Source organism: Stomoxys calcitrans, chromosome 5 (assembly GCF_963082655.1).
Source record: "Stomoxys calcitrans chromosome 5, idStoCalc2.1, whole genome shotgun sequence".
Classification (NCBI taxonomy): Eukaryota; Metazoa; Arthropoda; class Insecta; order Diptera; family Muscidae; genus Stomoxys; species Stomoxys calcitrans.
Window position 1 is genome coordinate 161,934,138 of NC_081556.1, and position 14,421 is coordinate 161,948,558.

Consider the following 14,421-nt stretch of genomic DNA (forward strand, 5'->3'; position numbering starts at 1 on the left):
CATTATTAAGCCACTGTGTGGAGAGAAAACACACACCTAACTTGGATAATGCAGAGTTATTACTAAGAGAGGACAACTACAGCAACTGTTTTACATTTGAAATGCTTCACATCATAAATGTACCGCAAGAAACGAGAATAAACTTTAAGACTGATGTAGAGAACTGTGCGTCTAGCTATAGGCATATAATAAATAAGAGAAAAATGATTTGTTAGTTCAATATAAAATGCAGTGTTTGTAAGACGTTTGATTATTGTACCTCTGTTTATGTGAAATATGTGTGAATTTGTGTTTAATTAATTTATATCCTTTATTGCTTAGTGTCTAATCTGACAATGCCAACCGAAGGAAGGCGAAATATTATTAAAATACATAAAAAACAAACAACACAACATTGACCCCGAGCTTAATTATTCATCAAAAAGTTACAAATAAAAGGTCGAATAACACTAATTAATACAAACAAATTATTACATTATGAGGGGTCCAAAAAATCTGTTGGAATTCCATAAGAATTTTATAAGGCTTTATTTCAGAATTCGATGTAACACGTCGGAAAATACATTCGAATTCCATAAGATTTAATTTCAGAATTTCCTGCAATTTATGCCCAGAAATCGGTGCGAGTTGTCGGCAAAAATATCAGATATCCCTCCGACATTTCGTTCCGAAATCGTGTCAACCACTCCATATATTTTTACGGATGCCACCGCAGCACAGAGGTTAGCCTGTCCGCCTGTGGTTCGAATCCTAGCGAGAACATCAGCAAACAAATTTCAGCGGTGGTTATCCCCTCCTAATGCTGTCGAAATTTGTAAGGTACTATGCCATGGAAAAAATTCTCCCCAAAGAGGTGTCGCACTGCGCCAGGCCGTTCGCACTCGGCTATAAAAAGGAGGTCCCTTATCATTGAGCTTGAACTTGAATCGGTCAGCACTCATTTATATGTGAGAAGTTTGCCTCTGTTCCACAATGGCTTGATAATTGGCAAATTTGCAATTTTTCGATAAGAATTCGGACAGAGCTCGGATCCGAATTCGGATGAATTTACCGACTTTAGTCCAGATTTCTGACTGAATTCTGAACGTTTGCTTCACTGGGAAATTTTGTGCGGATGTGGGTTGGTGCCCATCTATGTACTAAAACGATAAAAACAAAAACATCATTTGCATATGAATTCAGTTTGTACTTGTGTTCCAATGGCACACTGTACCATTGAGGTAATTACATTTCTACACAGCTATAGCTACAGATACGTATATGTATGTGTATGTCTACGTATACGTGGATGTATACATCCCCATCATGAAGGAATGAACCGACATACGGTTGTGTACGTCAATGAGGTGAACTAGAATAAGGAGGGGCCGCGAGTATCCCCGAATAGCATTGGGCAACTTCACATAAGTAAAATCCATTTGAATAATAAACACATACATATCTAATGATTATTATGTTTGGATGCATGTAATCACATAAAAATAATGATGGCGAGTTTTGGTGCTGGTGGTAGTGCTGGACGACTTCGAAACTACAGTTATCAAATAATTAGACGTTACAATTCATTTTTTCTGCTTCTTCTGCTTGTACGAGGGGTCCAATTTCAGGTTTTCCAAAAAGACCGGCTGAATGTCGGCAAACCAGGCAATTTCTTCGCGTACTTTAACCGGTCCATCTTTGCAGGTCAGCCAGTAGGTGCTCATGAGGCCCTTACCCTGAAATAGATTAAGAACTGAGTAAACTCGAGACCGCTAAAGTACGAAGTAACTTGGCTCACCTTAACGTCTATGAGGCCACGGTGTTCCGTTCTAAAACCACCCACCCTCATCAAGGCCTGATTCATTTCCTCCGTTATGTGAACTTTGTGTGCCTCCCCCGTCGACTCCATGCGAGATGCTGTATTGACAGTGTCACCAAAAAGGCAATAACGTGGCATTTTCGTACCGACTATTCCTGCAAGAAACATTGAAGCGTATATGCTAAATGAGGATACTTTCGCTGACACGGCTTGGTCACACAATACCTGCAACGACTGGACCAGTGTGCACACCACAGCGTATCTGTAAAATTTCCATAGAACGGGGTATTTTGAAACATGATGAAGCGTCCAGCAAATCAAGGGCCATTGTTGCAATTTCTGTAATATGTTTGTTGCCTGCATTCAAGGCAAGATAAATGTACGAAATAAAAAAGAAAAAATCTAAATTTAATATGTATCTGCATTTGTGTGCATAGAAATGAAGAGCATTTGCGTGTTTTTTACCATAAAATGTTACATGAATAATCCAAGAATGTGAACTTAAGGTGCCTCATGTTCACACTAAATGTTCTTGTCTTATGACATGTCAAATTTTGCTATTGCTAAAATTGCACACACAGTGTTATACGAATGAAAAGAACACATGAAAACCACTTTTCAAAATAGCACTGATATTTTTCGATTAAAGCGGTACTCTATTCCTTCTGACAAACACATAAAGAAATCACATATAATGAAATACCAATGATACATAAAAGTGGCATGTCATAAGACAAGAATATATAGTGTGATAGAGCCTTTAAAAAACCCCTTTGAACATTGTATAACTTTTAAAAGTCTCTGGGGAAATATTTATCTAGGACTCAACAAAGGCTTAACCTAAAGTTTCTATTTGGTTTTTGGGACACTCTATTTACATATTTTTTCCTTTTGATCGCAATAAGCGAAATTCGAAATATAATGATGACTATCCTTGAAATATCACATGTGCCATGAGGATTTTGCAAAGGGAATTCCCGAGACGGGAAAATTTTTAATTTTTCCCGTGAATACGGGAATGAACAATATGGCCAATCTGATTCAGATTTTAAAATTTTCTTTAAAGAAATCAAAAAAATCTTTGGACAGTAGCCCATCACGCGGGAAACATGAAGAAATTACGTGAAAAAACCAAATAAACTAAAGATGGATCTATGATTTGCGTATCTGCACCTGGAGTGTCCGCACTCCTTATAGAGAGGGCGCAGTGTACGCACTGGCGGATGTATTGGAGAAGTACAGGGCAGACATTACTGTCATGCAGGAAGTGCGATAGCTGCCATGAGGCGAGGCATGAATTTGGCTTCCGATTTGTGGTTGGTCGGAGAATAAAACACCTTGCATCCAAGTTTACTCCGGAGACAATATCAGCCTTATTTGCGCCCATGCTTAGAGGGAAGACAAGGACGAATAGACCACGAGATTGTAATAGATGGAAGGCATTCAACACGTGTGTTAGATGTACGATCGATCCGAGGGTGACTCGCAATGAGTAGCAACGGAGAGAGGTATAGAGAGAAAAGCAGAGAGGAGATACACGTCTATTCCACAGAAAGAAAACGGAAATGGAAAGATGTGACTGTGAACGAATTGAGATGTACGAAAGTCAGAATGAAGTCAGGAAATTCTACCAAAGAATTAAACATTAAACCGATGGCTTTGTATCAGGCTCATCCTCATGCAGAGACAAATAAGGAAATCTAGTAACTGACACAGATAGTGTGATGGGGATATGGAAAGAACATTTTACCCAACTGCTAGTGTCCGTCGATGGCGGTGAAGAGGATCAGAATGGCTGGGGATATGGAAAGAACATTTTACCCAACTGCTAATGTCCAACGATGGCGGTGAAGAGGATCAGAACCAATCCCTGTTGTTGGTATAGAGTGTTTACTTCTTATTCAGAATGAGGTCCAAGTAGCTGTGACCCAAATGAAGAATGACAAGGCAGCAGGAGCCGATAGGTTACCCGCTGAACTATTTAAGACCGGAGGCGACACGCTGATAAGGCGTATGCATCAGCTTGTCTGAGTGATCGCATAACCGATGATTGAAAACTCAGAATACTATGTCCCGTACATAAAAAAGGAGACAAAACGGAACGTGTCAACTATATAAGAATAAGTCTCCTCCCCTTCGCATACAAAAAACTCTCGAGAGCACTTATGAAAGATTAAAACCTAAAGTCGATGAGATATATGGTACCTATCAATGCGGCTTTAGACTTGGTAAATCCACTATAGACCAGCTTTTCACACTGCTTCAAATCCTGGAAAACACCCGAGAAGGACAAATGAACACCTACAATCTCTTTCTTGACTACAACGTCGCTTTCGATAGCCCTGTACGTTCAAAGGTGTTTTAAGCCAAGTCTGAGTTTGGTATCCCTCCAAAATTAATGAGACTCTGAAGGATAACCCTTGTTCAAACACGTTCCTCAGTAAGAATAGGAAATAGTCTCTCCGAACCTTCAATACCAAACGAGGTTTCAGACAAGGAGACAGCTTATCGCGTAATCTCTTGAATATCCTGCTGAAGATGGTTATTGGAGATGCAGATGTGAATAAATATGGCACACTAATTACAAGACAACACATGCTACTCGCCTACGCCGACGACATCGATATCATAGGTCGGTCACCGGAAGTTGTAACTGCAGCCTTTGAAAGAATCGAAAGGGAATCAGTGAAAATGGGTCTGGCAGTAAATAAGACGAAATGGATAATATGAACTCCCAAAACGCCTTGTAAGTTGGGAACCACAACTTTGAGATAGGCAGCAACTTTATCTACGTCGGCACTGCCATAACCGAAACGAATGACCCCAGTTTTGAAATAAAGCGAAGATTAATATTAGCAAACAGATGCCACTTTGGATTAAGTTAGCAGTCTTGAAACAAGGCCACCTCTCGACAGACGAGGATTGACTGATACCACCGGTGTTGTTATATGGTTCTGAGGGATGGGTACTTGTGAAAGCAGACGAGGCAGTGCTTGGGGTGTTTGTGGTACACGCAAACCGGGGCGACCAAAGGGTCAATGGAAAAAATCAAGTGGTGAAACTTGGGATCAGAGATTTTAGAATGAGCGCAGAAGATCTAGGCGCTTGCGCAACGTTATTCTTCTGTCATAGCCAGTTAAAGTAGAGTACACAGAATATGAATATTTTCAAAAAAAAAAAATCTTTTGTGTTTAAAAAGTCAAAATGGAATATTGTAAATAAGTCAAAATAAACACTTTCAATGAATCTTGAATCTATTAAGTAAAACTACACCGACAAAGTCTTTAAGGTTGTGTATCCAACGATGAAGTGGTATTATGACAGACCAACATAAATAAGTAATATTTGTGCAAAATCTGGAACGGTTATTTTTATACATTTGAAATATAGCATTCTTTCAACAGTCGGGTGTTACGAACAGAGTAATGAAGTTAGTGTACCGCAATGTTGCAAAAGGGGTTGTTGCTTTGTGAAATGAATACCACACTACAGGCACCTTTTTCATGTTGAGCTTTCAACGTAAGAATTCTGTGAAGAGCTCATAATTTTCAGTAATGAATATTCCTTCATTATGCGTCCTACATTTTTGTACTTCAGCCTAGTAAGCCTATTTTATGTATTCAGCCGGTATCGGCTATACAATTAAGCAGCACATTGAAGTGAAAGGTGAAGTGAAGTTTTCGCTTAACCTTTGCGATAAACTGAGTTAAAATGTTGTTGAGGTCATATCCTTACACTTATAGCTAAATGAAATTATTTTTACTTGCATTTATTTTTTATGTTCGTGGAAAATAAAACAAAAATTCTCCGAAACCCGAGATATGAAAAAAAATTATTCCCGTTTTCCCGGGATTGTAAAAAGCCGGGAAATGGAAAACCCTGTGAGTCACGTTTTTATTTTTAACAAAAATGTAATTGAAATTTAAAACATTAATTTATTCAATCGTTTTTTAATTGAATCTGACTGTTTCTAATTATTTAAAAATTTATTGATTCTTTCATTTATTTAATTGAATCGGAATTTTTTACAATTACGACTGTGATAGAATTTTTGCATTTTCAATTAAAAAATTTATAAATTGAACAATTTTTTTTAAATGAAACTGACAATTTTTTCATTAAAAGATGTGATTGAAAGTTGTATATTTTTCAATTACTGTTTCAACAACTGTGCTGAGTATGGTTGAAATCGGTCCATAACCTGATATAGCTGGCATATAAAATTATCTGGTATCTTGACTTCTTGAGACGCTAGGGAGCACAATTCTTATCCGGTTTGGCTGAAATTTTGCATCAGGTGTTTCATTATAACTTTGAACAACTGTGCTGAGTATGGTTTGAACAACTGTGCTGAGTATGGTTGAAATCGGTCCATAACCTGGTATAGCTGTCATATAAAATTATCTGGGTTCTTGACTTCTTCAGCGTCTAGAGTGCGCAATTCCTATTCGATTTGGCTGATATTTTGCACGACGTGTTTTGTTGACTTCCAACAACTGTGTTAAGAATAGTTCAAATCGGTCCATAACCTGATACAGCTGTCTTATAAACCGATCTGCGGTCTTGACTTCTTGAGCCACTAGAGGACGCAATTTTTTCCGACTTGGCCGAAATTTTGCATGAGTTGTTTTGTTATGACTTTCAACAACTGTGCTAAGAATAGTTCAAATCGATCCATAACCTGATATAGTTGCCATATAAACCGATTCTTGAGCCTCTACAGGGAGCTTCCTATCCGATTTGGCTAAAATTTTGCACGACGTGTATTTTTACGACTTCCAATAACTGTATTAAAAATGGTTCAAATCGGCCCATAACCTGATACAGCTGCCATATAAACCCATCTGGGGTCTTGACTTGACTAAGAATAGTCCAAATCGGCTCATAACCTGATATAGCTGCCATATAAATCGATATGAGATCTTTACTTCTTGAGCCTCTAAAAGGTGCAAGTATTATATGGCAAGTCGAATATGTCATGAATTCTTCTTCAGCCCCTTACGTGCGCAATTCTTACCAGATTTGGCTGAAATTTTACTCAATCACTTCTACTATGGTCTCCAGTATTCTATTTTCTTTTATCCTTTGTTTGCCTAAAGAGAGATACCGTGGAAAGAGCTCGACAAATGCGGTCTATGGTGGAGGGTATATTACTAGGGTATATACTAGTTTTTTTTTAATGTATTGCAAATTTTGCACATGAACATTACACTAAGGAACAGGAGCAAATTTCTCACATATGAATGATGGAAGTCCAAATCTAGTTTAAGCTTATTGATAAGGGACCTCATTTTTATAGTCGAGTCCGAACGGCGAGCCGCAGTGCGCCTCCTCTTTAGAGAGAAGTTTTTACATGGCATGGTACCTCATAAATGTTGCCAGCATTAGGAGGGGAAACCATCGTAGAGAATTTTTTCTGATGACCTCACCTGGATTCGAACCCAGCCGTTCACGGTCATAGGTGGACATGCTAACCTCTGCGCCACGGTGGCCTTTTAAAGTATACATTATAAAAGTGTTGAGTTGCTGAATGTTTTTCCTCCAGACGAAATGGACGTATCTACGAACTTGTAATTTTGCATAAACGTCACTCTTACTACGAAGGTGCGAGATAAAGCTGGATTTTTCTAAATTCAAAATAGAACATACTAAAGTTAGAAAATTACTTAACACAGCATTGTTGTTGACTTTCACTTAAGCTGTTGTTACACGATCAGACATATCAACTGAGCTATCATTTTCCGTATTTGTAAGACTTGTCTATTGTACATCAAATGGGAGCGCACTCTAATCGGCATGTATTCTCATAGGTATTATAGTATTTTGTAGACATGTGTCTACATGTATATTCGATGAAATAAAAGCTCAATTTATTCCAAAATCCATTTATCATATTAAATTTTGGGTACGTGTCACACGTTCTGTACAACTTCCAGAGTTGCTATTTTTGAAATTATTTGAAAGTTACCAACGATGACTTGTATGATGGCAGTAATACAGAGTAACGCCAGAATATTAAGCTGTGAATAAACTAATTTCATTCTGAAGAACGTGAATGGACTTGGTTCAATAAAGGGGAGACCAATACCTTTAATTTGGTGTACAACACTTATACTAGAACTGTTTTTCGTGGAACACTCCCTTCAGATTTCTGTTACGAAACGAAGGGCAGGACACATAATTTATTCTGGAAGCCGTAAATGGACTTCGTTCAAAAAAGTGCGTATTTGACAGCAATTTTTATTTGCATGTGCCTCAATGAGGAACACTGAATGAGTTTCGTTTGTTCTAACTTTTTTCTTGTCTGGACTTTAACTAAAAATAGGTTGGCGAAAAATTTATTATAGGTAGAGAGATTAGTTTGTGTGAGAATTTCAGCTTGGGCTTTAAAAACAAATCATAACAGAGAAGTGTTCGTAATAGAAAGTTAGTTAAAGAGGGATTAAAATCGGTGAAAACGATGGAAATAAGTTGTGTTTTCAATTTTTACCTGTACATTACATTCGATGACTAGTCTCAAAACGACTTTGAGGTACAAAATTAAAAATATATCTTTTTTTACAATCGAAGGTAATATCAAATTTGTGAATTTAAGAAATACTTAAACTTTAAAATGGGTGGAACTATAAAAGAACTTCCAAATAGAACTCATTATGCATCTCTTAAGGCGCTTTTACACGGCATGTAAATGTCTTATAACATGTCACTTTCTATATTCACATCTAATTACAAATGTTTGTCCAAATTGTCAATTGACATACGACTCATTAATTTTGCTATCACACTTATATGTTATTTTCGCATGACATAACCTATAAATTTGAGCAATAGCTGAAATTGCGTAAAAATTGTTAAATTTTTGACAAAGTGGGTAAATCATAAATTTGTTCATTTGACTGACAACAAAAACAGCTGATTTCTTCATATTTTTGTCAGAAGGAATAGAAGACGCTGTAATCAAAAAAATTATATGTGTTATTTTGAAACGTTTCAGAAACGTGATTTTCAGTTTCGTTTGCATCACACGACATGTACAACTCAACATGTGCTAAATTTGACATGTCATAAGACATCTACATGCCGTGTAATCTATTACTATTAGACTAACGGCCTTATCTACAAAACTTAATATTAAAGGCTTCATAAAGTTTTGTGAATAAGGCCTTAACAGTCTTACATATATACGGCCTTATTCACTTTATGAAGCCCTAAAGTCTAGTACTGACATCATTCGCATCGAAAATGCCTATTAAATTATTGCGAAATTCGACAGACTCTATTCTTTGCCAGAACCAAAGCAAAAATCAAACAACAAAGCACAAGAAAGACAATATCATTGAAACAGAGTTGATTGGTGCCCATTTCGTGAGCACTTATTACATTGGCAATTAATTGAAGCGAAATTTGTATTAGCACAGCGACATGTCGCTGGTATTTTGCTCAAAGAACTCAGCACTACTTCTGCAGAATGTGTTCGCATTTTCTTTGTCACCATTTTTTTTATAATGCGGTTTGACAGTTGTTCGGGTGAAAAGTCGAAGTCAGTACTAGGCTTTACTCACAAAACTTACCAGATGGTTCAAGAATGCTGGTGTTAAATAATTGGCAATTTCCTGGCGTTGCTTACTTACCATTCTTAACGGGTAATCCTGAGGCCACCATGTACGAATCGCCTATTGTTTCGACTTTATAAACATCATAGCACTCAATACGCTCATCGAATACGCGATAGATGGAGTTGAGAAATGTAACAACCTACCATAGGGGACATCGTATGGCCGATGACGGTTGGCAATGACACATGCAAATATTGGAGGAAAATAAAAATAAAATATGTCTTTGTTTTATTGTATCAATAGGTATTAGATATTTATTATAGTCCATAGACAAAGGAATGGAAAGGAGGAGAAAAGTCGAATTCTCAGTTTTTACAATGTACAATTAAAACTAAAGAACATTGCCAGTCACGCACCCAAATCTTTTAAATCAAACAGAAAGACGAACATTTAGTCGAGTCTGTTTGTTTTATACCCATTAACGTAGGAGTGGAGTATACTAACCTAGTCATTCCGTCTGTTACACTTCGAAATGTTGATCTGTTTCCCAATAAAGTATATATATTCTGGATCGTCTTGTCATTTTAGATCGATCTAGACATGTCTGTCTGAACCTCCCTGTCGAAATCACGAAAGCGGGCTTCTTATTGATGTAGGTCATTTAAGATTGCAAATGGGCCCTATCGGTTTAGATTTGGATATAACTCCCATATAAACCGATCTCCCGATTTGACTTATTGAACCCCTAGAGTTATCAAGAAGTGTGAAAAATTTATTCTGGAGATGAGCCATGACCACGAATCGAATAAAAATAAATTCATTTGAAAGTTCAAAACATATTTCAAAAATATCTGTATTGTACAAATGAGAAGGGGGTCAAAAATGAAGCAGAAACTAAGAAAAGGAACTAGTTCCTCTTGTTCAACGGAACAAAATAGATCGATCACTAAATTAACTAAAATTCCCACCTCTGTTTTATACTCACCACCATAGGATTGGGATACTAATCTAGTTATTCCGTTCGTAGTACTTCGAAATAGTGATTTGCGACCCCATAGAGTATTTATATTCTTGATCGTCTTGACATTCTAAGTCGATCTTACCACGTCAATTGAAATCACGATAGCGGTCGAACGCGTTAAGCTAACCGATTTAAATGTTGCAAATTTTGCTCCCATATAAACCGGTCTCCCGATATGATATATTTAGCCCCTAGAAGCCGTTGTTGTTGCCCGATTGAGCTAAAATTGCACGGAGTGTTCTGTGACGACTTCCAATAGTCAGTCTATAGCCTGATATAAACCGATCTCCCGATTTGATATCTTGAGTTCCTAGAAGCCGCAGCTGGTATCCGATTGTGCCGAGATTTTTGCACGTAAGTTTACGCAACGAAAAATTGTGTTGACCTAAATCGACTTATAATTTTAATTTTCTCCTGATTTGGTAGATAGATTTGGTATGTAGGCATTTTTGGCAGAATCCGTAGGGGTGGATTCCCAAGATTCGTCTCGGCCGAATTCCACGTTTTTAGCTGAAATGGCTTTAAAAACACCCCCCAAAAAAAAAAACAAGATTTCCTGGGCGACGTTTCTCTTATTGTCTCAAATATCTTCAATATACACAAACATTTGTGTGTACGTATCTGTTACATTTCGAAGTAAAACCTACTGCCAACCCAGGATGCCTTTATAAGGTGAGGTCATGCGAACAGCTCAAAATATTTTTTTTATATCCTCCACCATAGGATGGGGGTATACTAATTTCGTCATTCTGTTTGTAACTCCTCGAAATATTCGTCTAAGGCCCCATAAAGTATATTATTCTTGATCGTCATGACATTTTAAGTCGAACTAGCCATGTCCGTCCGTCTGTCTGTCGAAAGCACGCTAACTTTCGAAGGAGTAAAGCTAGCCGCTTGAAATTTTACACAAATACTTCTTATTAGTGTAGGTCGGTTGGGATTGTAAATGGGCTATATCGGTCCACGTTTTGATATAGCTGCCATATAAACCGATCTGGGATCTTGACTTCTTAAGCCGCTAGAGGGCACAATTCTTTTCCGATTTGGCTAAATTTTGGCTGTTATGACTTCCAACAACTGTGCTGAGTATGGTTGAAATCGGTCCATAACCTGATATAGCTGTCATATAAACCTATCTGGGGTCTTGACTTCTTGAGCGTCTAGAGTGCGCAATTCTTGCTGAAATTTTGCTTGAGGTGTTTTGTTAAGAATATATTCGACTCGAAACTAAACAAGTTAGACTCGAAAATAAACAGGTTAATACAAACACTTATTTTCAAAAATGCTCACTTACCTCCAATGGCGTACATCGCGCTGCTATTTCGGTAAATCCGACAATATCGCTAAAATAAACAGTGACCGATTCATAGAGCTCGGCGGGAACCTTTTCATCGGATGGACATATAAGAAGTTGTTGAAATTTTTGTATACATTATGACACAAAGGGGCAGTGCTTAAGAAGACGCCAACCTACCTGCTGTGTATGTTTTAATTGCATGGCAACACTGGGGGGCAACATCTGAAACAGCAGCGAGTCGCTCTTGCGTTTTTCTCGTTTCAGTTCCTTAGCCTTCTCGGCTAAGTTTAAAGCGTACACCTGGAAGTCAAAAATAACAAATCAACGGTGGATGAGTACGAGAACAGGAACACAGAGCGCTTCTAACCAACCTGTATGGTTGCCGCTGCATTTTTCACAAGAATTATTATAATTGGTGAAACACAGAGCACCACAATTAATATAGAAATTCCGATGGCCTCGTTTTTGGCAGCAGCTTTCAAAGTTTCGCCGACGTAGGCTCTTAAAGCAAATTAAATCAGTTAAAGGGCGGTACGCAGCTCTATCGAAATGTTCGTTGCTATTAAAAATGCACTGACATATCGTCGGTTTAATGCTATCTTGTCCATACGCCATTTTATGCAATTGAGAAACCGAACTTTAATTTGGACCCTCAAATACTCAAAACTGGACTGAGAAGTATGGTTGTTATTTTATGTTATACTAGCTGAACCGGACCCGCTCCGTTGCGCTGCGCCTTCTTTTACTTTATATTGAACAAAATTATACTGTGAATATGTATTTTCGACAATTAAAGGGCTTTTAGTGAAATACCATGCTACGAAAATAGTATATGTATATCACTTGACTAACAGTATAACAATCTAAATGCCTTTATCTGAATCCCATATGATCTTTATTGGTCTATGAATTAGCGTTTGGAAGTTTGAAATACTCTCTTCTTAAAAGTCCTTACTTCAGCCCGATATTGTCATGATGTCCGATTTGGGGGATTGTTTTCGGGGGTAAGATAGTCCCCTAGACACTTGGCCCTGAAAAAAATATCAGCATCGTGCTTAAATACCATTTATTTAAAGCCCATATTGCCATTCGTTTAAGCTGAATGTTTTGGAAAAGTGGCAGTGCCCCATGTAGGTCCAACATTTGGATATCAGATTCGTTTTCTACTCCCAAATACCTTTATTGGTCCCGGAAGAGGGTATCAATCTCGTACTCTTCTCCCCAATACATATCATTTGAGCCCCACACTTAGGGGTGTTTTGTCCCCCAAACACTTAGCCCTGAAAATATATCAGCATCGTTCTCTACTCTCAAATATCATTTATTTGAACCCCATATTGGCATTGGCCTCAAAATTGGATATCAAATTCGTTTTCTTATTTCAAATACTTTTCATTTAACCCCTTATTGCTAAAGTCAGCAAATATGTCCGGTTTGGGATATGGCCCCTAAAAACTACCAATATCGAGTTCCACTCCCTTTAATACCCAAATTGTCATGGTGAGCAAATACGTCCCATTTGGGGGTTGTTATGGGGGTGGGACGTCCCCTAGGCAGTTGATCTGAATTTTTATATGAGACTTGTGGTCTATTCCCAAATACCTTTCATTTGAGCCCCGTATTTCCATAGTCGTAAACATGACCGGTTTGGGTAGTGTTTTGGGGGATGGGGCGGCCGTTTAGTGGCTTGGCCCTGAAAAAGTATATCACATTCGTGTTCTACACTGAAATATCTCTTATTACAGCCCCATATTCGAAAGGTCAGCAAATACGTCCTATATGGGTGATGTTATGGGGGTTGGTTGGCCCCATACACACTTTTTACCGAATATTGATACCTGATTCGTGCTTTACTCCCAAAGACCTTTCATTTGAGCCCCATATTGTTATGGTCGTAAATTTGTCCTTTTTTTGGGTGTGTTTTTTGGGAGGGGTGGCCCTCCAAACACTTGGCCTACATTTGGATATCTGATTCGTACTCAACACTAAAATACCTTTTATTTAAGATCCATATCGCCATGGTCAGTAAATAAGTCCTGTTTGGGGGTGTTTTGGGGGAAGAGGTGGACCCTCAGAAACTTGGTTCCACATTTGGGTATCAGATTCGTATTCTACTCGCAAATACCTTTCATTAAAGCCCCATATTGTCGTGATTGGTCTAAATATATATTTGGGAGATTTTTGGGTGGGGCGGGCCCCCTAGATACCCGATCTAAAATTTGGATACCAAATTTTTATTTTTAGGGTACTATAAGAGAGCATACAAAATTTTGCTTAAATCGCACCACCCATCACCGAGATCTGGCCTTTTTGAAAATAAGTGTAAGGTGGAGGGTCCGCCCCCTTTCATATATCAAAAAATGTAGTACCCTATTTTCACCCCGGGATTATTATGCACCAGCAGTGAAATTTTCATTGAAATTGGTTCAGACGTTTTTGAGTCTATACAAATGGATTTTTGTAAATAAGAAGATTATTATATGCATTTCCCCTTAAATCCAGTAATTGCTGTTTTGTGTCGTATCCATTTTTTTACCATTGTTGCAATTTTGTATTACGTAGAATAAAATGCGCACCAATATAGCATTGAAGTTCGTTGAACAAAATGTGTACCAATATAGCATTGAATTAACATAAGTACAATGATCTGCTTTCGGCCGGACCGAATCTAATACACGCTCCAACATGTATCGTATTTGTCAAGTTTTTTGCCCGGTATTTATTTATAGCCAAACGAAGGATAATGGAT

The 14,421-nt window shown here is 37.9% G+C and overlaps 1 protein-coding gene across 1 annotated transcript in view; it reads right to left on the reverse strand.

Moving 5' to 3' along the window:
* Positions 1-1,452: 1,452 nt before the first annotated feature.
* LOC106086136 (uncharacterized) overlaps positions 1,453-14,421 on the reverse strand; it is a 38,208-nt gene continuing 25,239 nt past the window's right edge. Inside the window, exons 9-15 of the mRNA XM_013250678.2 lie at positions 12,044-12,173; positions 11,850-11,972; positions 11,670-11,759; positions 9,430-9,553; positions 2,024-2,155; positions 1,778-1,953; positions 1,453-1,715 (exon numbers count right to left, since the gene is read on the reverse strand). Coding sequence (XP_013106132.2) covers positions 1,563-1,715; positions 1,778-1,953; positions 2,024-2,155; positions 9,430-9,553; positions 11,670-11,759; positions 11,850-11,972; positions 12,044-12,173 — 928 coding nt within the window. The 3' untranslated portion in view covers positions 1,453-1,562. The remainder of the gene's footprint in view (positions 1,716-1,777; positions 1,954-2,023; positions 2,156-9,429; positions 9,554-11,669; positions 11,760-11,849; positions 11,973-12,043; positions 12,174-14,421) is intronic.